The sequence below is a fragment of the Equus przewalskii genome, chromosome 3 (genome assembly GCF_037783145.1).
Source record: "Equus przewalskii isolate Varuska chromosome 3, EquPr2, whole genome shotgun sequence".
NCBI classification, from domain to species: Eukaryota; Metazoa; Chordata; class Mammalia; order Perissodactyla; family Equidae; genus Equus; species Equus przewalskii.
In genome coordinates this window covers 86,660,595-86,685,469 of record NC_091833.1, presented here as the reverse complement: position 1 = coordinate 86,685,469, position 24,875 = coordinate 86,660,595, and the positions used below count along the sequence as shown (strand labels likewise).

The following is a 24,875-nucleotide window of genomic DNA, read 5'->3' as shown; positions in this document are numbered from 1 at the left end:
CTACTTCAGTATTGCTTCTCTTGACCAACTCTAGCTCTCAAAAACGTGACAAAATTGTATGAGCGAGACTCCTCGAGTTCCGCCTGATGTTCTCAAATTTTTCTTCTCAGTGAGTGACTGTGCTACTGTGATATTGTAGCATAAGAAGAAATATAAATATGGTCTTCCTCCCAGTTCCTGGCATAAAGCTCCTAAAACCTTTATAATTTCCCGAGCGATAGGAGCATCTTTTGTTATAATATTTGGTCTTACTGCCCGGTTTCTGACACAAGAGATTTTAAAACCCTTATAATCTCCACAGTAATAAAAGTATCTTTTTGCATGCCAGTGAGATGGCTGGGGGCCCCTAGATAGCTTCAGGATGAGGGCTGGTGGCCAGAAAGACCAAGGCATGATTAAAGGGCTGGAACTTTCACCTCACTTCCACCTCCAGGGATGGAAGACCAGCTGGAGGTTGAACCATTCACCAATGGCCAACGATTTAATAAATTATGCCTGCGTAATGGGATCTCCATTAAAAGCCCTAAACAACAGGGTTGGGCGAGCTTCAGGGTTGGTGAAGACATCCAGGTGCCAGGAGGGCGACATACTCTAAACTCCACAGGGACAGAAGCTCAGGAGTCCTGTGTTCACAACCCTTCTGAACCTCACCCTACGTACCTCTTCTCTGGCTGTTCATTTATATCCTTTATAACAAACTGGTAATAGTAAATAAAATTTTCCATGAGTTCTATGAGCCGTTCTAGCAAATTATCCAACCTCAGGAGGGGTTGAAGGAACTTCTGATTTATAGCCCGTTGGTCAGACGTATGGGTGGCCCCGGCTTGCGACTGGCATTTAAAGTGGGGAGCTGTCTTGTGGGACTGAGCCCTTGACCTGTGGGGTCTGCACTAACTCCAGGTAGTGACAGAATTGAATTAAATTGTAGGACACCCATTGGCATCCGCAGAGAACTGGAGAAGTGCCTGGTGCGGAAACCTCACACATTTGATGTCAGTGTTCTGTGAGTAGAAACAGATCATAGGAGCTACATTATGTTCACAATCATTGGACGCACCACGAAGCCAAAAACCTTGGATAATTATGTTTGAGTAAAAGGGTTCGAGGTGATGACTTGTGTAGAAAAAGCAGTATGAAAAGCAGTGACGGCTGTTCATCTGCAACAACACGAGCTTTTAGCAATTCACAAACGCCCATCGTTTACTGAGCATAAACAACATGCTATCAACCAAGCGAGGCTCTGGGTTAGAATAGTTACAACTTTTTCTGCTCTCTAAGACCCTGATCCATGTTTATATGGGTTGTTAGGCTATTTCTCCACTAAAACTACTCTTCCTTCTGAAATTGGAAGCTCCAAGTATTCCAAGAAGATCATGGTACTCTGAGGACCGACACCGAGAATCACGGCAGCCAAACATGACGGATCGCCCTCACGTTGCCTCCAGAAAGGCCCGTTCTTCATCTGGCTTGGGACTCAGGGGAAGGGCGAGATGCAAGTTGTTCAGGGATCATCAAAAGAATTTCCTGCTCTCTCTTGACGTGATAACTTCAAGCCCCCACACTTCACTGGCTGGCGCTGAAACAGGCTTATGAGAAATGCTGGATTATGCACCAAACCAGTTACCAAAATGGATGACGCCTTCCTCACAAGAAAAGGTTGTCTTCATATATTCACCAACAGGGACAGCGCCACCATGCAAGATCTGCTTGCAAACACCTTTACACATTCCTCTGAGGGAAACTTTTCTTGGACGATCACTTACAATGTCTTTCCTTAAAGGTTATTCTAAGCCGAAAGTATTAGCAAGCATCCCAGAATGATTAATAGACGGCAAGGAAGCCACTTCTAAAGAGATAAAATATAACTACAGTGTAAGTCAGCAAAATGGCCAAGTAGATCCTGATGCCTCTGCTTATCATGGAGCTGTATTAAAAAGAAATTAGTTCTAGAGGTCAAGATAATACTGTAGCATAGGGAGAGAATTATGGCGCTCTCCCTGAAGACTTTTCTCCCTGAGGCAAGACAGCACAAACCCTAGATTAAACTTTTATCAGCAGATCTTGGAATTCCATCAATCTTTCATTACTGTCTGGCTCAGAGAACCCTGACTAGATGCCATTAGGAAGCTCTCCATCCTCCATAGGGAGAGCACCGCCCCCCTACCCCCAGCCCTCCACCAACTATTCCTAGGAAAAGAAACAATGGCAAAGGGAGAATAGAGATAATTTTCAGATTAGCTCGAAAACCAAGAGGCCCACCATTTCTAGATCCCTGTCATCTAAAACACAACTGGTCTTTATCACTGACAACTTCTACCAATTGAGAAAAGAAGTTTCATTGGCACAAGCGTGGTTGTGTCAGCTGCAGGGTGGTATAGCTGAACAGTCAGAACAGCCACACTCATTCGCTTGCTCAATAAGCAGCTCTCTCAAACGCCCTGCCTGTGGCAGACACGCCCTCTGTGCTGGGGTAAGCGGCTGCCTCCCTTAGTCATCGCCAATTCAATTCAAGGGTCAGCCAGGGAGAGCATAGGCAGGAGACAGAAACCATACCCGTTATCTGAACAGAGAGGTTATATAAGGAACTGTAACTAGGTAACTAAAAAGGCAAAAAGGGAACACGAAGAAGTTGTCATGGAGGCAGCAACGGCCAGAGGGGGCTGTGACCTGCAGAGTTGAGGGAACAAAGGACAGAGGTTGGAATTAATAAAACCTAGAAGCTTGGGGGAGGAGCCCCATGAAGCAAAACCCTCTGACACTGAGGAGGAGGCCTTGCTTGGCTGGTGCCAGTGTCTCTAGGCTCAAAGGAGGGGCCCCAAGTCCCATGGACCCAGATCTTTCCAGAGGGCATGCCAGCTAGTTTGCTGGTGGCTCTGAAGAAGGGGTGTGAGGAAGCTGGTTCTGCATTTCCGTGAGTGTCGGGAAAACTGCGAAGTAGAGTCAGAACTGATACAGTGGGATGGAGAAGCTTCTCCGGGATGATGCTCACAGAAACAGGAAGCAAAGGAGGGACCAAGTCCCTTCTTTCCCCCCAGCCTTGCAGCTTCCTTCCAGTTAGAGTCTAACAGATGGCAAACCAGAGATGCAGAAATGTGTTTTGCAGAGTCCCAGCTCCAGCCTCACAAAGCAGAGCAGAGAAGGGTGGGTTCGAAGCTGAGAGACAGCAGCTTAGTACCTGGCAGAGGAAGCAACAGGCTAGGAAAGCTGCAGTGATTTATTTTCAGACTGCGTCAGAATGCTAGTAATTTCACCTCTTCTTTTTTGATAATAGTTTTAACTTGGCAATTCTCGACCCAGCTAGAAACTCCATTCCCAGAGTCCTAATGAGATATGAACAGAATGTGAGCACAATATGAGGTATGCAAGTTCCAGGTCCCTCAGCCTGGTCAGACTAGGACAACACTGGAGGGACAGAAGAGCAACAATCTAGAAGAAGCCTGGGCCCAGGGGCCACAGGGCTACCTCCCTCCAATGGTACCACCCGCTGCAGACTGCTACAGGAGAACCAATCTCTTGTATTCAGCCAGTGGACTTCAGAGCACTTGGTGCCATAGCCTGGCCCCTATTCAGTACACAAAGGCTTAGCTCTAGGAGCAGCAGTGAGGCTGAGCAATGCTTACAGGGACCCCAGGAAAAGCTGGCAGAACTGAGATGCCAGTGGGAAAGGAGAGAGCTGGTGGAAAGGACTTTGCCTTTTCTACAGTGACTTCCTACACCAGCCACAAAGGTCGCTAATTCTATTCTGAATGCATTATTACTCTAATGCTCTTTCTGTAAAGAGTTGGGCTGTCCTGGGTCTCCCATGGGTGTATTCTTTTTTCCTTTTTGTAAACAATCCAGTAAAGGTGCAAAAACCAATCTTAGCTTGGGGCATAGTTGGTCAAACTCTGCTTTTTTTTTTTTTTTTGAGGAAGATCAGCCCTGAGCTAACATCTGCTGCCAATCCTCCTCTTTTTGCTGAGGAAGACTGGCCCTAGAGCTAACATCCATGCCTATCTTCCTCTACTTTATATGTGGGACAGCTACCACAGCATGGCTTGCCAAGTGGTGCCATGTCTGCACCCAGGATCTGAACTGGCGAACCCCGGGCAACGGAAGCAGAACGTGCGCACTTAACCGCTGCACCACCGGGCTGGCTCCTCCACCTCTGTTTTCAATCCACACTTGCAGTTTTCTCTCCTCAATTAAGAAGGCAGATCCTTAAGGACAGGGACCAGGCTGTAGAGTCTGGTCTCCCCACCGACTCCAGGTTATTTTAGACCATCTATCATCTCCTGTCAGGATCAACAGAGGAGTGTCCTGCTTGGACAGAGGAAAATACCAGGACTCTGTTCTTCGCCCTGCCACCACTAGGCGGGTCATCTAAGGTAAACCACACCCTCCTGGCCTACAGTCCTAGTCTCTAAAATAAAGAGGTTGAAAGACAATGGTTACTAAACCATCTTTTAAATTTAAAACCCTCTGAGTTAAAGTTTTGCATATTTTAATAACTCCAGTAATACTCAGGACTCTCCACATACCCCTTCTCCCCCCGCCCTAAAATTAAGCAGTGTTTTTCAAAAGAAATCAAAACAAGACAACACTGGCAGGAAAAGAAGAGTATGAACTACGTGTGGCAACTGCCTTCTAAAACAGCGTACACCAGGGTCTTGGTAGATAAAACCAGGTGGGAATATTCTAGGAAAGAGAATATGAAAGAAATACTCAGTACACTTGAGGCTTACTGTATTCTTTAGATAAAAGTTCCCGGAGATCTTAATCAGATAAAGCAATTAAGTCAAAGATAAAGTCACTTGGAAATTTATGAATAATCTACCACATGGTAAAATTTTGTTAAAAATTGTTTACCAAAAACAGGAAAGGGATGTATAAAACTCCTTCTAGGAAGAGAGGCTTTGCTAAGCAAACTATAAGCGTAAACAATATCATGGGGTCAACATGTAACCTGTATAAGAAAGCACTTTTTAAAAAGCACATGTGCACGTGGCTGTAATAGCTGCTACTAAATACGAAGGAATTTTACCTTTGTTGGAGCAGGCCCACCAGTCTCCACTTATAACAGTTATTTATTAAAAGGAATTCCAGTTTTTCTTAAAAACAAAAGCAGCCATCTACTGTTGCCACTAATTTAAATCAATGAGTTTACTGACCAGAGCAGCATTTCCCAAAGTGTATTCCACGTGACTGCCTTTCCATGAAGAAAAGGGTTCCAGCGCACATGAGCATAGGAAAACCTCCGTGAAGGGCCAGGGTAAAGGGGCCTGTCGCACTATGTTTAACCCAGTTTCCCAAATGACCCTAGGATCTTTTTTTTTCCTCAAGGAAAGTCTATGAACATCTTACCTGATCAGTGCTCTATGGTACTGATGGAAGTCACCTGGGAAACCCACCTGGAAGTCACCCACCACTTATGGGGTCTGAAACCCTTCAACTATACCATTCACCCATTTGCCTTTCTCATGGGAAACAGATGGGATTAGCAGACCCTATTGCCTGTTGGCAACACACCCAAGGATCTGTTTGGCCCTTCCCAGAAGACAGACCCATATCTGTCACAAGAGGTGAGGAGAGTCCCTGTTTAAACTCCCCTATGTTTGGAAACTATGTTTGCTTGCTTTTGATACCTCTATAAAAGAATAAGGAGAAAGCTGCTTCCCAGGGGCTGAATGAGTAAGAAGAGAGCTGTGGTCGGGAATCAGCACGGACCCCTGAAACAGGGTCATGAAATCCCTCCCACCCATCCTTGGAATGGTGGCCTGGCAGGCCCACAGAGACAAGATGAGAAGTGGCGCTGCAGTTGTCTGCCCTGGCCACTGGGGGCAAAATGCCAGCTCTGAGGCCAGAGCCATTCACACACATGACGATGGCCCCCCACAGTGGGCAGGAGCCAAGCAGATCAAGCTGGGTGCTCCCCAGGGCTGCCTTGATGGGAAATACAAGGCTCAGGAACCCCTTTCACCCCTTTCATTTCCGTGTCCGGGAGCCTTGACATTTATCTCACTATGATGAAAAGGACCCAAAGTACAGAATAGCCGAGAGAGAGGAGGGGGCTCCCCCTCTGTCAGGCAATAATGCAAACGCAAATACCTCTGGAGAACAAGTCAGAAACTTCAGCTCAGTCCCACAACCACCAACACCCCACAGAGGACTGTCCCCTGATGTGGCTGCAACTCCTCAGCCATTCGTAATAAGACGCGTCTCCAAATCAACCCTGGGGATCAGTGCAGGGCCTCACGGCTGATCACCTCCTCACCCAAAGTAAACCTACCCCATGAGAAATTTCCTTAGAGCAAACCAAATCCACTTGAAAACCTTAAGAAAATGCTAAATCCAAAATAACTTTATAAATTTTGAAATTACATGGCTCAGTGAGACATTTTGAATTTCAAGAAAGATTCTGCACCCTTCCAGCCTCTGGTACACATACTTTTCCTCTTCACTTTAACCACATCAAGAAATCCCCTAAGAGATTCCATTTTCTCAGCAAGGAAAGCTACAAAAGAGAATGCGAAATGGGCTCGTTTTCTCAAGCAAAATGAAACACTTTTATGTTTTATTCATGCAAAGTGAAAACCCCTTTCCTCTGCAGCATTACAAATTGAATTTGCTCTTGTAAATTGCTGTTAAAAAAAAAAAGAATCAAAAGCAAAAGTAAGTTAAAAAAAAAAAAAGTAGGAATACAAAGGCCCCTTCTTCTAGGGAATGAAAACTCAGGGGACCAATGGGAAGAAACAGAACCTTTCATTGGCAAACTTACTTTTTAATTTACTCCTTCCAAAAGCAATCCGGCTCAAGGGCCCCCAACCACTACATGAGCTCGCTGAGGTCCTGACAGCTGATGTGGAACCCTGAGTGGATTTCTAAATTATACCTCTCTGCTAACATTGAGTAAGAAGTGGTTTAAAAAACATGAGTAACACAGCCCACGTTTCAAAAACATAACCAAGGCAATGCAACCTAATTTACACTGATATCATTGGGGGTAGGGGGTGTGGGGCCTCTACGTGCTTTGCAGGACAACTGAACTCATAGTGACTGGTACAACATCTCAGCCTATGTATCAAATGATAAACTGTCCTTGAAACCTCCCTGAGGTTTGACCCCACCATATTCCACACCCGTCTATAAAAGGAAGCCATGTAATTAGCTGTATCTGCTAGTGTATGTTGCTTTAACAAGTCAAGAGCTAACATTCATTAAGCATTTGCCATGTGCCCATCACTGGGCCAATTACTATACACACACTCAGGCACATCCACACTTGCTTTGTGGTCATTATGATGATCCCCATTTCACAGATGAAAGAAACTGAGTCTCAGAGCTTGGACGATTTTGTCAACTGGAGTTTGACTCATTTTTTTCTCCCTGAACGTGTAGCCTTTGGCCTCACTTTGAAGAGCTGGGGTGAACTGAAAACCTAACAATAAAATCCCCTCACAACTTAACCTTAAGAAACTGCGATCCCTTCTAGTTGTACATGTATATAATGATCTTCACCTTGGCTCCTGCCTTAAAGACAAACTTAGAGGACAGAAACCAGGGCAGGATCAAGCATCTTACACCCTTCCATCAAGGCTAAGTGTTTTTAATGATGAACAAACATCAGCAGGTATTTTCCTTGTAAAATTAATTAATTCAAGTCAACGCATCAACTCCAGCGCTACAGCTCTGCCAAGCAAGTGAATGACAGGTGTGTATGCATAATCTATCCACTCATTCCCCCCAAAGCACCTGGCCCAGCTGTCACTGTTCATACTGTTACAAGCGCTTAAAGACACAACTGTGCTCCCAGGAAGGTTTATCCAATCAGCAGCTGGAGGACACTTCAGTTCTCTCCTTTGCAGACCATTTCTCACATCTGGTTCCAGCAAAAATGCTTGTTCTTTGCCTGATGAATGCTTAACCATTTTCCTTTCTGACTTAGGACTTGGAACTGAATCAAAAGATGATCAAATCCACTAATGCCCGGCCTTCGTAGACAAAGGCTGGGATAAGCCAAAGCAGAGCTCCCGAGAGAGGACTACATGCCCCAACAAACCAGAACGCCCAGTATTGGAACCACGAGCCCAGGAGAGCCATCTCTGTCATCTGGGATTTTCAGCCGCTTCTGCAATGCTCTTGTCCATTTTCAACAAAGCAATAACTAATCATCCTATAGTTCTTCCCTAAATGCTACGAGATCCTCAGGTACCTCGAGACTTGCCAAGGACTAAGTATAATTTAAGAGTTAAGTGCACTTAATGTAGCCCTATTACTAAACAATGGTATCCAAGGATGATGTCTGTGGTAACTGTCACCTTATTAGTTAGAATATGTACTTGAAAATCAGAAACTCCTTGTTTCCAGTCATCCTGGAGAACAGAAAATTCGCAACACATCTAAGTAAGAAGCACTTGCTGTAAATAACAAATTTTCAGTAGAATTTCAGAAAAATACACATTGAATGGAATTTTGATATGGCCAGATGTTTCAAGTATTAAAAAAGTTAAACCAACCCCAAACCCCAGAAGTGCCTGATCGTCATGATTTAATGATCTGAAGCTTGTGATTAAAGATTGCACAACCTCTCCCTTCAAGCAAGCATTCGAGAAGAAAATACCAACAGGAGGGTGTCTGCAATGGCTGACACTCAATTGAATGGAATAAAGGATTAAACCAGGCTGCAGAGAAGAGAGAGAGAAAAAAGGCAGGGGGTTCAGAAGCCTGGGTGAGGCGGGAACTAAGGTGAATGAGGATGAGCAGGGGGAGAAAGATGCAACTCCAGGCAGGATCCAGAGTTGACAACGGTCTGAGGTCCAGAAACCAGGAAGGAGAGTAGGCTGGAGGGTTTATGAGGCAGGAAAACAGAGATGTGCTTTAACTTTTTACATTTCTAAAGAGAGTCTACTGTCAACTTTCACATGCAGTGAAGTGTAATAACAGCGGGCCCACACTCTGGTGTTAAGCCAAAAGTGGGGCACCTGTTGCGGTGACAAATGACCGCACCACCACAGGGCACTCACCGGCCGTTGTCGCGGCCCACACCCCACACGCGGATGCTCACGATGGGCTGCGAGTGGAGAACGGTGCGGTCCATGGGGTCCACCAGGCTGAGCATGTCGTTCTCCAGGATCAGGTACATGTCCTTCCCCTGGGAGTCAATGAGAAAACATATCACCTTCCTCATGAAGTTATACATCCTCACGATGTTTGTGGCTATCTAGGGATGTCATTTCAATGAGCAAAAGAAGCCACCCCTTGGGTCTATAACTTGTTTTCCTATGAGAGAAACATCCTCTTCCGACTAAAATATTCATAAATCTTTCATAGTCCCCTCATACACCCAATTTCTCTTTCCAAGTCCTCTGAAATGTGTCCCTCAGTCTGCTTTTTAGCTGGCTCTTATTTTTAATTATTTACACTTCTGAATCTTTAAGAAAAAAGGCTAATGGTGGGTTCCCTGGAGAATCTGGTCTCGTACCAACTCCACGCCCGTCGTCCTCTCAGAAGACCCCTCTCCCCATTCCTTCCTCTCGAGTCAGACCCCGCCAGGCATCCCCGTAACGGCCTTCACGGGCCCACAATGGTGTCCGTCTCTTCTCAGTTTTTACGCCATTTCCCATCTGTGTGATTTGGCTACAGAAAGCAGGTACAGCTTTGTGACGTTTCTCGGTACGACAATCACTAACATTTATGTGACTTTATCACATCTCACATATTACGCCACGTGCTTAAGGTACACTGGCTCAGGAACTCTCTAACTTGGCCTGAGAGCTTGGTTTGTTACCATCTCCAATTAGCAGCAGGGGAAACCGAGGCTTAAAGGGTAAGTAACTCGCTCAAGGTCTGACAGGGAAGCTGTGATGCCTTCGGCTACAAGGGCGGTATCCTAATACCAACACGGGGAGGCCACCCCTCCATGTCCGTGGCATTGCTCTTCAGGGTTTCAAGTTTTGGTCTCCTGTCCTCCATCTGTATTGGCTCTTTGATGGTAGGAATGCTAAGCTCAACTTCATTCCCCTTGCAAACCTTCAGGCATCGTTTTATGAAATTAGCGAACATTTGTTGTGCAACTGACAGACCGTGTCTCCTGAAGGTGCCAGTCAGCCCAGACGCTGTGGCATTGAAGCCACAGAGTTCCAGCTGGGCAGAACGATGAGGTGTGTCGATGCATCTTCAAATCTCAAAGCAGGACAGATGAAGCATTCTTTGGTCTCGTTTTGAGAATGACGCCCTCCCCAGTTTTTTTCTTTCTTCTTCTTCTCCCCAAAGCCCCCCAGCACATAGTTGTATATCCTAGTTGTGAGTGCCTCTGCTTGTGTTATGTGGGACGCCACCTCAGCATGGTCTGATGAGCGGTGCCATGTCCGCGCCCAGGATCTGAACCGCTGAAACCCCGGGCCACCAAAGCGGAGCGTGTGAACTTGAGAACAATGTTTTAGGTTCCCATCCAAGGTTCTCAGAGCGAACACACGCTCTGCTGTTTAGGGGCAGAGACGGGTATCTTGGGGCCTCTGCCGGCCACTGTTTCAGTTGAGAGTCTACAGTTGAGATCCAGGAGGACCTGAAACCTTCCCAAAGGGCAGGAAAGCCATTTCCAGATGAGAGCGCTGGCAGAAAGCGCAACTTGCGCAGACCTGCAGCTGCGCAGACTCCGCAGAGCCTGGAGCAACAGGCTGCAGGCCGCCTCGGACCCACGGCGCCCCCATCGTCTTTGTCGGGGAATTGCAGCTCATGCTGCTCGATGTAGGGCAGGGCCAGTGCGCGGACACTCCAAGGTCACAGCTGTATCCAGACCCTGGGCAAAAAGCCAACTCTTAATTACCCAGTTTGTAGATTAATCATGACTGAGGTGCAGGTCCTGGAAAGATTCAGTTTCCCAGCACCTCACAGAGGGGGGTAACTGGCCAGTAACTAAGCAACAGGTGGCAGAGCCGGGGAGAGGAGCCAAGCTACAGAGGTGGGCCGCAGTCCCCCACCCAACCCTTTCACTAGAGGCGGGGCTCCTTCCCTCCAGCCTTTAGCTGAGGGCTGTCACGCAGTGGTGCTCAGGAGCCACATGATCAGAGAGCCCCGGAAAGTTGCAAACCAGAGGGTGGAGCAGGTCCCAGGTCCCCCAGGGGCCTTCCAGGTGGTTTGCTCTGGGATAACTGAGAGCTGTCTGGGGGTTCTGGTGCCTTCTTCTCCTCCTCTCTCTGTCCCTTCCTAGCAGGAATTGAGCATTGACTGCAGCCTAAAAGAGATCCTCAGCCAGACCCACTGGTGAGTGGCCCCCAGTACAACTGCCACCTGGTAACTCCCACTCTCTTCTGTGTGGCTGCTTCATGGCAAACACCTTGCAGGTACTAACAGACTCTGAAAGGCTTTGTTTTCGCCGACATCATCACCTGATATGTTAAACAGGCTTTGTAGGATGTGACCCATAGCGAGGTCAAGTCTGCGCTCCTCGAGCTGGGCGTTGCATTTCCTTTGGGTTGATTCAGTTTAGAAACCACAACTGGTCCCCTCAATGCAAAAGAGGCCAAGTTCATCAACTAACTCTGCTGACAATCCTTGCATATTCGACAGAACCAGTGACAACTTCCAGCCAGTAATCTAAAATGAGAAGGGCTGGGTGAGTGTGGAGTGTCCCCGAATGAAAACACCTCGTGGCTTCTCTTGAGTTCATCTGGCACACTCACGTCTTCCCACATAGACCCCTTCAGTTTTCTCATCAGCACACAGCAGCTTCTGGTTGACCAGTGTAAAGTCCTGCTAATTGGTTTTTGTTACCAAAACAGCCAGTGCTTATGCAGATGTCATCTAAAGATGAAACACTCATCTGAAAGTCATGATTTTATTTCCAGACAGCCATTCAACACACATTTAAGGAGTCGTGCTGTGTGTGGCAAGGCATGGCAAAAAGTCACAGCTCATAACCCTAAGCGCTGAGCTGTACTTTACACACAACGAACTAGAAACACTGCCTGATGAATTTATTGTTTCAGAAGGAGAGGAAAGAACTGAGAAAAATAAGAACGGCCTAGGTGGGTTGGGGGGGAAGGCACGGCAGATTTTCAGGCATGGCTGCCTCCCACATCCCCATCCAGAGCGCTCTCTCCTGCTGGAATCCTGCCAATTGGAGATTCCTTTAGAATCTTACTAAGCTCCTATAAAATGGCAAATATCTGGTGGGATTCATCAGTCTGTCACATGTTAGTATAAATTATGCCAACCTTCCTTCTAAATCCTAGCTGAGATTTGTTCCTTTGACAGAATAGCATTTTGACTGAAGGCAGGTGGATAATTTGGTGGCAAAGAGAGGCTTGGGTATTTGGGTGGGAAGTGGGAGGTATTGCAGTGAAAGGATGGTAAAGGCAAATACCACAAAAGCATCCTTTTCTTGGACAGGAGAACCTTCTTTCGCCTCTTCCCCCATGTCCAGGATCTAAAAGTCTGCTTGGCAATGCAACTCAGCCCCATTCCACAGACAGACTCCACCAAGGAATGCTTCCTCCCATGATGGCAGTGCTGCTAGGCTAAAATGTGACTGGAGCTCCAAACGGCCCAACCCAAAAGAAGACTTCCGCTACCAATGCTCTGTTAACTGGGGGTGGAGCGTGGGGGCAGACTCACGCAGCCACCGCCGTTCCAGGACGCTCCCCAGGCTTGTTCTACGGTCTCAGAGCACGGCAGGAATATGGCTTTTCCTGTTTGATAGGACTGTTATACAAATTTGGCAGTTTTACTTATTACTTTCCCTTCTGAAATCATCTCAACTAAATTCAAAACAAATTTACTTCGATCAGAGTGAGAAAGTATACGTATCGATTCCAAAACTCACGTATAATGTCAATTTTCAGTTTATAAGTGAAGAATGTGTTAAAAAGGATAATGTGTCAACTTTTAGAGCAGGTGCATCAAAATTTTTCTGTGTATGTGGGGGTCACACATTCCCCTTTGAGAAGATACTTTGAGAGAAGCGTGGGCCTTCTTCCTAGGAAACTGCTCTTAGATATGGGCACATCCAATTTTAGGGGGTTTCTGGGCCCTAAAGTCCATCCATGAATCCCTGGAGGATACCAGGTTAGACCTTGTCACTTAGACATTGAGAGATGGTCTCTCCCAGGGCCTCGGTCCTCACTGGGACCTGGCAGTGCTCAGAGACACATCACCGTGCCTACACTACCTGGCTTCACGGGAAGAAGCAACTGCTAAATACCTTCCATGCCTTCCCCATCGCGTCTCCCAGAGCTCTGGGATTTCAGGAACCAGAGCGGAACCTAAATAAGCCTGCCGTTACTTATTTCCACCTGTTACTTACCTCTCCCCAAATGCCGACCGTATCTCGGATGTCATTTTTGCAGTAGGAAAGCTGCCGGATGCAGTTGTTGACTGCAACACTGCTTTTACCAGGGGCGAGGTCCTCCTCTGCCATCTCCACCCAGCCCAGAGAGCGCACAGCAAAACACTAGAAGACAGAGGCAGAGAGCAGGAAATTACTCACTGGTCACAGGTCAATCTCTATCAGATTACCCTAAAATCCTCTGCAAGGTATGCTTAATGTATCTTTAATTGCTACATAATGTTCAATCATCTAACCCACCATTGTTGGAAGTTAAATTGTAACTACATTTTGCTATTTAAAAAAAGTAGTGATAAGGGGCTGGCTCTGTGGCCAAGTGGTTAAGTTAGCACGCTCCGCTTCAGTAGCCCAGGGTTTCACCAGTTCGGATCCCGGGCATGGACACGGCACTGCTCGTCAGGCCACACTGAGGCAGCGTCCCACATAGCACAACTAGAAGGATCTGCAACTAGAATATACAACTATGTACCGGGGGGCTTTGGAGAGAAGAAGAAGAAAGAAAAAAGAACGTAGTGATAAATATCTTCTTGCCTAACTTTGTGTGTGTGTTCAAATCTTTTTCTTAGAATAGATTACTAGAAGTAGAATTATGGGGCTGTTGGGTATAAAAATTCCTAAGCTCCTTTATTTATTATAAGGCAGATTTTTTTTTATAGTAAGAAACACAACCCCCATAAGGTCTGTTACTCATTGAGCACCTAGAAAAAGACAATAGGAAACAGAATGAATTAAATACATGTTAGGTACTTGTTTCTAATAATAATAAAGCAAAATGTATTCTCTAATACCCAGAAATGAAGGAAAATGGGATAAAGTGTGCTTTCATGCTTTCACGACAATAGGTCTCAGGTCCGATAGCATCTACCTCAAAAAGCCTGCAGAACCAGGGCCTTGTGAGATAACTTAAAGCACAAATTCCATTTCTTCTTTTATCATTTAGAGATATTTTGAGATCATGCTCCTTGTCTTCCTTTTCAAAGTTCAGATATTCAAGGGGCTGGCCCCGTGGCCGAGTGGTTAAGTTCGCGTGCTCCACTGCAGGCAGCCCAGTGTTTCGTTGGTTCGAATCCTGGGCGCGGACATGGCACTGCTTGTCAAACCACGCTGAGGCGGCGTCCCACATGCCACAACTAGAAGGACCCACGACGAAGAATATACAACTATGTACTGGGGGGCTTTGGTGAGAAAAAGGAAAAAATAAAATCTTTAAAAAAAAAAAAAGTTCAGATATTCAATTTTTAAAAAAATATAACGAGTACTATATGTGTATTGTAACAAGTAAAAAATCCAAAGACGTACAAAGAAAGAAATTCATGGGACACGTGAGGGCAATTCGGCTACAGCACCCACCTTGCTGGTCATCGCCAGGGTCGCAGACGGCCGCAACTGAGGTCCCTCAGCCCACCCTGCAGCCCGGGTCCATCACCCCTCTCTGTGGCCCGGGGTCCCCCTCAACCTGCACAGCAGGTCGAGACCACTTTCCCAGGACAGGAGGGGAAGACAAGGGGTCACACTTCCACGGGAGCCAACAGGCTGGCGCCCAAAGAGTGTCTTACAAAGTTTCCAAAGGTAAACTTCCCAATAAAATGAAAAAATGCAGCCAACTATCCCACAGCGAGCACATTCAGCTAGTTCAACTTTCCCCTCCTCAGCCCCCAGGCCCAGATTGGATGCCTCCTTCCTGAGTGGCTAATTATACTTTCTCAGGGGAAAAACCACCAAAATACCAAAGACAATCTATTTAGGTGAAAGGATGCGGATGCTCACGTCCTAGAGGGAAGTACTGTGACCACCTGGAGCAGGACAGCTGCCGTGTGTGACGGTGCAGACGGTGCCTTTTACAGACAAACCAAAAAGAGAAGGTCATCCCTGAGACAAGCGCAGAGCTACTCAGGACCCTGAGTCCTGGGGAGAGGTTCTGGGAGATGCCCTCAGTGTGCATCTGCTGCAGTGAAACTGCTCCAAGGAGAAGAGGATGCCCACGGGCACAGGGGCCGGCTTGTGAGCACCTGAGGGCCGGCCTCTGGGCAGCAGCTGGGACATTTCTTAGCTGGTCTGCCTGACCCTTCTGCAGCTTTGCTTCCTCAGCCCCAGACCTGACCGAGATTGTCCAGGTGGACACGTCAGGTATGTCACAGGTGCACACCACAGCACATGTTCCCCGTTTTAATAAGACCTGCAACTTCCCGGGTCTCTGCCCCCATGAGCACCCCTTTTCCACTTCCTCCAAGGAGTGGCTCACTCACCTCCCTCCCTCGTTGCTTCCCATCATGGTCCTTAGTCAGTAGAATCACAATGCCACCACCCACCGCTGGCCTGCCATTTTGATGCTGTTATCTACCATCTCCAGCAGCCCCCTCCTGCCTCGAAAAGAAACAGAAACTCTCTTGATTTGGAGAACGTTTATACAACCCCAACCTACCTAAATAGCAGGAAATAAGCACAGCATGGTTGTATCATTCAATATAGCAAACGAGGCATTGTTCCAATGTCAAAGGTATTAACTCATTCACTCCTTACCTCAAGCCTTTGAGGTTGAAACAAAGTTACTGTACCCATTTTACAGATGAGGAAAGTGAGCGAAGCACAAGGCTAGTAAGCACTCAGGATTCAAACCCAGACAGTCTGACTTCTGGGCTCCCACTCTTAAACACTGCTATATGACTGAGGTTTTACGGGCAGGACAGTGTCGGATGGGGCCAGGCATAAAGAAGGCTCAAGAACACAGTAGGCGACGTCAATAACTTTGAGTATATATGGCTCAAGAGTACGTATGGCCTGGATTCGAATCTGAGCTCTGACTTACCAGCACTGTGATCTTGGGCAAGCAATTTACAAAGTCTCAACTTTGTTTTTTCATTTGTGAAAATGGGAATAACAATAATAGTTACCTCAGAGGAGAAAACAATATAATACAGGTAAAGAGCCCAGCACATAGAAAACACTCAATGAGCATTTGTTGAATGAAAGAGAAAATGAACACAGTGCCACATAAAGCTTAACTGGAATCATCAAAGGGGGAAAATGAAAGAAGCAGAAGATTTGTAATTAGTGTGAGCACATGTTCCAATTGTCCCCAGGATAGCTCTGGTTTGTTCGTTGTTCTGGCAAAATTATTAAGAGCAACTCTTTTTACTCTCAAAAGTGTTCCGGTTTGGATAATAAATTATCATAGTCGCTCTAGTCAAAATTCCAGTGTATTCAGCCTCTAGCATGGAAATTGAAGCTTGGATCAAGGATAGTGAGATACGTCCAAGTGGAAATGGGGTTCAAGATCAACAGAAGCTGCTAATGGTAGAGCATCTTGGTGAGGCTGGTGGGTGTGAACCTAAGACAACAGTATTAGTATGGGATGCATGGTCATATGCCCTTCAAACTAGAAGCCAGGAACACATTTTCCCACTTCCTCTAGTTGCCTACTGCCAAATTCTAAAATCTGCGAATACTCAAAAGAATTTATTAACAACAAGGAAGGTAAAAAAGAATACTGGCTGCTTTTTGTCCCTCGATTCCAAGAATGCATGGATTTCAAACTCAACAAGCTCACTAAAAATCAAGGGCATCTTTTTTGACTGAGAAATGGGAATCTCTCAACCCCACGACAGTACATTAAGTATAGTCGTCCCTCCTGTCGAACGGGGATTGGTTCCAGGACCCCCACAGATACCAAAATCCATGATGCTCAAGTCCCTTTTATAAAATGGGTAGTATATGCATATAACCTACGCACATCCTCCTGTATACTTTAAATCATCTCTACTTGTAATACCTAATGCAATGTAAATTATAGGTAAATAGTTGTTATACTGTGTTATTTAGGGAACAATGACAAGAAAAAAGCCTGTAGACGTTCAGTACAGATGTGACCATCATAGTCCTTTGGATTCAAGGCTGATTGAATCCAGAGATGCAGAATCTGTGGATACAGAGGGCCCACTGTATACTGTTTTGTCCTGCTGATAAAAAGAAAGCAGGACCTCTGACTATATTATTACAATGAACGTAAGCAATTTTTCTTGTGCAGTCCTGCTGTTGTTGTAATTTAGTTTCTGATCTGAAAACCTTCACCACCAGTCTACGTGGCCAAAGTAAGAGGTAACAGGTGCACGGGGAATAACTAAGTGTATGGGGAATAACCCAGCTCTATCAGGCAGCGAGCTCCGCCTCCTCCCAAAGAACCAAGCGGCAAAGAGCAACCTGCGCTGTTTGGTGCTGCCCCCGTGTGGCCAGGAAGGCTTATAACCACCACCACTTTTCCTTAATCTCAGGAAAAAACGATGCTTAATGTAGTCAGCTCTGGGAATAAACATTTGTTTCAGAGTATGGGGAGAGCTCACAATATTCAATCAAAATATTTAATAGGGGCTGGCCCGGTGGTGCAGCGGTTAAGTGCACACGTTCCGCTTCTTGGTGGCTTGGGGTTCAGCGGTTCGGATCCCAGGTGTGGACACGGCACTGCTTGGCAAAAGCCATGCTGTGGTAGGCGTCCCACGTGTAAAGTAGAGGAAGATGGGCATGGATGTTAGCTCAGGACCAGCCTTCCTCAGCAAAAAGAGGAGGAATGGCAGTAGTTAGCTCAGGGCTAATCTTCCTAAAAAAAAAAAATTTAATAAAAAATTAATCAATCTGACTTTTAAAGTACTTTCTCAATTTTTGGGGAAAAAAAACCCAACTTGCACTTTAGCTGATGTTCATACTTTAACAGCTTTTTAGCAAAAGGGCAAAAATGAGTAAGGATTCAGAGTATGAACTGTCACCAGATGGATGTGGATTCAAGTTGCAACTTTGCTACTTAACAGCTGGTGACTTTGGGGAAGTCACTTCAGGTCTCCAAGAGTCTCAGTTTCTTCATCCATAAAATGGGAATAATAACAGTATCTAAACTTTACAGCTGTGAGGACTAAATGAGAGGATGCAGGCAAAGTGCTTAGCATAGCGCCTGGCATATAGTAAAAACCCAATAAGTGTTTACTAGATGACTGATGAATTTTAACTCTTTTCTATGTGTGGATTTTAAAGATTTCTCTGGTCTAACAGATTTCAGCCAAAGCTAACATGTGAAGGAGATGTGTGGATCATACTACATGTGAATGCACCACCTGGAAGGCTTTGTTAAAACACAGAAAACTAGACCCCATCCCCAGAGTCTCTCATTCAGTCCGTCTGGGTAGGACCCATGAATCTGCATTTCCAACAAGCTCCCAGGGGATGCTGCCGTTGCTGGTCTGGGGACCACACTTTGAGAACCACTGCTGTAGACAGATGGCCCCACAGTCATGCTTTCCTCAGACTGGTCCGCAAAGTGAACTCTGGGTTGAAATACCAGGACTGCCACTTACTATTTGGGCAAGTTAGTTCACCTCTCCGAGCCTCAGCTTCCTCATCTGTAAAATGTGGATACTAAAAACAGCTGTCTCACAACAGCCTGCCACATGTTGGGAGGATCAACTGGATAGAGTTTGCTGCTCCTGTTGCTGTTGTTGGTTATCACGGGCACTGAAGGGGATGGGGTCACGGCCGCCTTAGACGGGACACAGCTCTCGGCCTGAGGCCTCCTTCTCTCCCACCTGTTCTCTCTTCCCCCCCACACTGGAATCAAGTTGTCATATCTAGGTTGGAAACACACATCCTGCTCCAACCTCTCTTTCTGTGAGTTCTGTATCAACAGAGACAGACGTCCCAATCATGCGTAGAGGGACAGAACAGGGCAAAGCCTCGGGTTCTGTGGCCAGATGGTGCTGGGTTCAAATTCTGATACTCACATCAGTGGTGCTCAGCCACCACGAATCTAAGTTTACTCAGTTAAAAAATGATACAACTACTGGGCTCCCAGAGCTTCCAGGAGATCCAGAGGAAAGGAGGAAGGGAAAGCAGCGGGCACGTCGTAGGTCCTCGGCAAATGTTCACTTTCTTCTCTTCTCTCTGGCTCCAGGAGACTCTCTTTTCATTCTTTGTTTTCCCACAGGCCCTCCACTTTTCCTCCCCCTGAGCTTTCAGGAGGGCGAGAAAGATGAGAGCATGCTGGCAGAAAACTGGGGGTCCTCGTCCCCGCACCATAAGGTAGGACAAGGATGGGACACGGGGAGATCAGATGAGGGAAGTGGAGCTACTAGAGAGCGGGGCATAAGCCTCGCCCCCATCCAGAGATGGGCCCGCCTCGGTGCACAGCAGCAAAGATGGGGCTTAAATGAGTTACTGTCCACGAAGCTGCACCTTCAATGCCCAGAACACAGTGGGTGCTCTATAACCACTGAGGGATAATGACAAAAAGGTAAACGATCCTTGAATCCACAGCAACACTAAATTAAAGATATTAAAAAACTAAAAAAGGGACCGGCCCTGTGGTATAGTGGTTAAGTTTGGCACACTCTGCTCCAGTGGCCCGGGTTTGCAGGCTTGGATTCTGGGTGTGGACTTATACCAGTCATCAGCCATTCTGTAGTGGCGTCCCATATATAAAGTAGAGGAAGACTGGCACAGATGTTAGCTCAGGGATAATCTTCCTCAGCAAAAAAGAAAAGAAAAGAAAAGAAAAAAGTCCAATGTTTAAAATAATAGTTCAAAAATAGTGTCAAAATAAAGTTTAACAAAAACAACAACAAAAAGTTCATAGAGATAAGTTACAATTTGGTCTAGTGTTACAAATGTAATCCTAATTAACACTCATTTATAGGAATTACTTACCATTTCAGCCTAATTACCCTGCAGCACAATAACAACTGTGCATTCAAGTCAATAAACATTTATTAGGTGCCTATGAGTTCCCGGAGACATCGAGAAATGGGTCAGACACAGCTCCACTCTTGAGAACTTGTAACGGAGCAGATGTGAAGTGGGAATCTGCAGCACGGCAACATGAAATAACAGGATACAGAGGCACCGTGCGCGGCGGTTGCTCATGGAAGGAGGAGTATTTAACTCAGAGAGAGTATGGACAGCTTCCTGAAGGATGTGCTGCCGAGCTGAGCCTTGTAGGATGGATGGGTTCATACATTTAACAAATATCTACTGAATCCTACTATATGCCAGGCACTGGAGATACGTCAATGAACCAAACAGAGCAAACGCTCTGCTCTGAGTAGTATTTCAAAAAACTGGAAAGGCATATTCATTTGGCTGTGACACCAAAGGTCACACAGCTCCACTGACAGGAACCAAGATGCATAAAGTACAACGGTGTGCTGGGGAGAGGAAGTGAGCATAGTGTCTTAGGACCCAGGTCTTCAAGTCACTGACCTGGGATCAAATTCCAGGTTGGCCACTTATTAGCCATGTGATCCAGGCCAAGTTACTTAATCTTGGTGAGCCTCAGTTTCCTCACCTGCTATAGTGAGGATAATGGTACAGACCTCCCAGGTACTGGCATGATTAAATACGAGGGTTTATGCCAAGTACCTTTATAGGGCCTGGCCCAAAGGAGATGGTTGAGAAAAGCTGGCCGCTGTTTTCCCAAGGTATCTGATCCCTGCCAAATGCACCAGGATTAGGGCAGGCTGCCAACAGCCAGCCAGTCAATCCTGTTTTGTTTCTCCAACTAGTGATCCCGCGTCCCTAAGGATGCACCTTGGGTGGCTGGGGGCAGGGCGAGACACAGGGCGAGCCGAGGACCTGGGAGATCCATGAATGGGCTTCAGGAAATTCTAAACCTCCTGAAAATATATGCCAATTGTGTGCAGGTTCACATATTATGGAAAGAAGGTCCAAAGCTTTCACGAGCTTTCCAAAGGCTCTGAGAATATGAAGTACTTTAAAAGAATTCCAAGGAGGTTGGCTACCAGAGTACTCACTCACCGAGACGTCAATTATGGTACATGCATTGAGGGTAGAAAAAGCTTTCTAGTTGGCATCAGAGTTCTTTTTTGAGAAGAGAATCAGGAAAATAGTTAAATGATCCAGAATTTAGGGGAGAACAGAAGAAATGGGTATGAGAGGGTAAAAGGGGGAACACGAAGAGGCTGCACAACCTCTGGGAACACAACCTCTGAGGGCAGCACAACCTCTGGGGGAGCACAACCTCTGAGGGCAGGTGTGTCTGAATGACTTCTAAGGACGAGTCCTATACCCAGTTTATAAAACCAGTGACTGTTTTTCATTCAACGTAAGCCCCCTCGATATTGCCCTTGATGCTCCAGCAAAAGCCTATGACAAAGAGATGGTTGACGTTTCAGGGGAGTTAAAGAGAAGGGTGTACCCGCCCCTTGGGAAGTGCTGGGCAGAGAAGAAGTAACAGGCAAAAGCCTCAGAGTGGAGATAGGAAGTCATTCCAAGACAAACATAAGCCCCAGGGAATGGGCAGAGCTGTGGGGAGGACGCACGGACTTCCAGAGGATTTGGGGCTGGGATTCGAGCCTGTCTCACCTGGATCCTAAGGAGTGGTGATCTGTCTGCTGTCTGAGTCACGCAGAACTGCTCTGTGGGGACCTTTTATACCCGTGTTCTTGGGGTCAGGTGGAAACAAAGCATGTATTCTTGCTACATGTGACTAGGAAGAAGGACCTTTTAATAATCATATAGCCCACACGTGATCAGTGATAGCATCCTTTTGTATTTCATATTGGTGGCCAGAATAACGGAGCCACTTAGGGTACGTTCGTTGCCTTTGAGATCCGGCATTCTGGGACATTTCCCTGAGAGTTAAGAACAGCTCTCTCCCTGTCACTTCCCAGTGACTGCCAGTACCAGACAGCATGGACTGATTTCTTCCCAGAGGCCAGTCTTCTGACCCGTCCAGATTTCACTGAGAAATAAAGCAGCCAGGACACAAAGGGCTGTGACCTCAAACGACTTTCCCAGAGTCTGTTCTAAAAATGCACAGGCTTTTCAAGGTTCAAAATCTTCCCCTTGGACGTTGTCTCCATAACAGGGAAGTCTTCAGTAAATCGGTATTTGTGGTCATTACGTGTAGGAACATAGGTCATTGTTGTGATGGACGCAATTTGAAATAAAATTAGACTTTATTTGCTATTGCTTTTCTTTGAAACAGTGCAATGCTTTCCAAATCCAGCATCTCAGTGGGCTCTGCCGGAGAGGTGTCTGGGGACTCCGGAGTGGAGCGTGACCCAGTTCTCCATGCGGCTGAACCAAGGAATCAGGCTGATTAATTTTTCAGCGTGGCAACGACCTCGGCAGCCAGGGGGACCCAGGAGCATTTCTAAACTGACCTCAATGACGGCTTCTGCTGTTCCTGCTGTTTCTCTTCAACTGTGGGCAACACAGTGAGCATTCGGGCAGAAAACAAGATGCTTGGCCCCTTGGGGCCCTGGGCCCACTAGTGCCGTTTACTTAATTCTCTTCCCTTCCTATTTTTTAGAACAAGACAACCCAACTGGAAAAGTACACCCTATGCTAACATTCTATGCTGACGGGCTCTTCCACACAGAGGACAGTCATAATTACAGCTCACATCCACGGCGTGCTCACAAGGTGCCAGGCACTAAGGACTGATCTATAATTGAAGCACTGTCTATGACATCCATCTCCTCGCCTGTCTACTCACCCCACTACCGGCTGGTCGGTTCACGGAGGCTGGTTCCCAGCTGGGTCACCTCTGTCTCTAGTAAATAATAGGCTCCATCCCTAGCAAATGCTCTGGAAACTTGCAAGGTCAGGGGGCAGGAATTCCCACAGTGTTTCCTATATTTGGGAAATGCCTCATAGCATGCACAATTATAGGGACTCAAAGCTAAGTTATTTAGCACAAGAAGGGGGAAGATGTTTCACAGTTAAGAAGCAGTGCTTTCAATCTTCCCTCACGCGCCACGTGGAGCCATGCAGGTTTCCGAGGTTAAAGGCTTCAGTGATTTTAAATCCTTAAATGAAAATGGAAGGATTCTTTCAAAGCAGACGCGTCTTTATTTCTCCCTCTCGGTGTCTTTCCCGAGTCAGCCCCTGCCTGCAATGGCTGTTCCTCAACTGCTCCCTCTGCTATATAGAAGGCGCTCGCTGACTCGCCACCACACACTGAGAAAAGCAATCACTCTGAGATTTACAGGAACCGAGGTTTGAACCATCGATGTGCTGGAGAGAATGCGGGAGGGTGGTCACACTGGAGTGGACCGAGACGTGGTTCTGCACGTACTTTAAATATTTAACTGTCGCTGGTGAGTCTTTGCTTCCCGAACACTCTGATTCAGGGGAAACAAACACTCCCCATCCTTTCTCCCTGAGAGGTCTCTCTGGGAAGGATGAGACAGTCCAACTGGGTGGGCAGTAGCCTGGGCTCCTTCCTGTCCCCTCAAGCGGCAGGAGGGGGGGGGGAGGAGGTGCACAAAGGCTGATGGTCGGAGGCCACAGTGGGGAGTGGGACAGTGCCACTGCCCAAGATTTAGGCTTTAATTTAAGATCCAGTTTGCGCAGCACTGAAATCATGACATCAATGTATTTGGCTTTTCATTCAAGACACAAGATATGCACTTTTGTGTGGCAATGAACTCATGACGTCAATATGTATTCTCACTAGCTCTTAGGAGAGGGGATTTCAGAATTAGAATGAGGAGGGAGGGAATTTCCATTTATCGAGCTCCTATGTTAGAGGTGCTTTATTAGTTATCTGATTAATTCAGTTTAATTCTCACAACCAAGTCAAAGAGGTATTCCCCTTATTTTTGAGAAGAGAAAACAGACTCCTAAAGGAAGCCTGGCAAGTTAAAGGTTTCATAAAACATTCTGAAAAACCTGGCTTGGGGTTCTGTGGCAGTCATACTTAGTCCTAACATTTGTGAATGTGGTGGCAAGCAGGGGGTGGGAGTGGGGGAAGACCGAGGTGGCAGACAAGAGTGTCACACACACGCATTCATTAGGAGTGTCTGTATACATTACACGCTGAGTAGGATAAGCTCACTTGTCTTGTGTGTCTCTGTTACTCCTCACACAGAACATTCTGGTCACCAAATGTGGGGAGGCTTTTCCCCACACCAAGCAATTCTCTACAACACCTGCTGATGTCCCTACAATTCAACTCAATTCTGACACTATCTGGAGATAGCATCAGATCCCACAGGTTAAGGGCTCAGTCCACAAGACTGTCCTCCCACTTCAGACGCCAATCACAAGGCCAGGCTGTCACCTGTGCTTCTGACAATGGGCTATATAGATCAGAGGTTCCCACGACCTCCTCCTTGGGTTCAATTAATTTTCTAGAGTGCCTCACAGAACCGGGGCAAACATTTTATTTACTAGATCACTGGTTTATTATAAAAGGCTGTAACTCAGGAACACCCAGATGGAAGAGGGCAAGCTATGTGGGGAGGAGGATGCAGCTTCTGGACACATCGCTCTCCCAGCACCTCCCCATGTCCACCAGCTCAGAAGCTCTCCGAACCACGTACTTTTTGGGATTTTTATGCAGGCTTTATCACACAGGCATGATGGGTCATTAACTCCATTTCTAGCCCCTCTCTCCTCTCTAGAGAATGGGGCTGAAAATTCCAAGCTTCTAATCACGGCTTGGTCATTCTGATGACCAGTCTCCATCCAGGAACCCACCAAGGATCAATCATTAGAACAAAAGACACTGCTATCACCCAGGAAATTCCAAGGGATTTAGGAACCC

The 24,875-nt window shown here is 46.5% G+C and overlaps 1 protein-coding gene across 34 annotated transcripts in view; it reads right to left on the bottom strand.

Annotated features, from left to right (window-relative positions):
• The window catches only part of APBB2 (amyloid beta precursor protein binding family B member 2), a 373,646-nt gene that overhangs the window by 64,025 nt on the left and 284,746 nt on the right, over positions 1-24,875 (bottom strand). For all 34 annotated transcript variants that reach the window (XM_070615061.1, XM_070615046.1, XM_070615053.1 and 31 more), the window contains 2 exons: positions 13,283-13,429; positions 9,003-9,130 (listed from right to left, as the gene is read on the bottom strand). In XM_070615061.1, the coding sequence (XP_070471162.1) occupies positions 9,003-9,130; positions 13,283-13,429 (275 nt within the window). The remainder of the gene's footprint in view (positions 1-9,002; positions 9,131-13,282; positions 13,430-24,875) is intronic.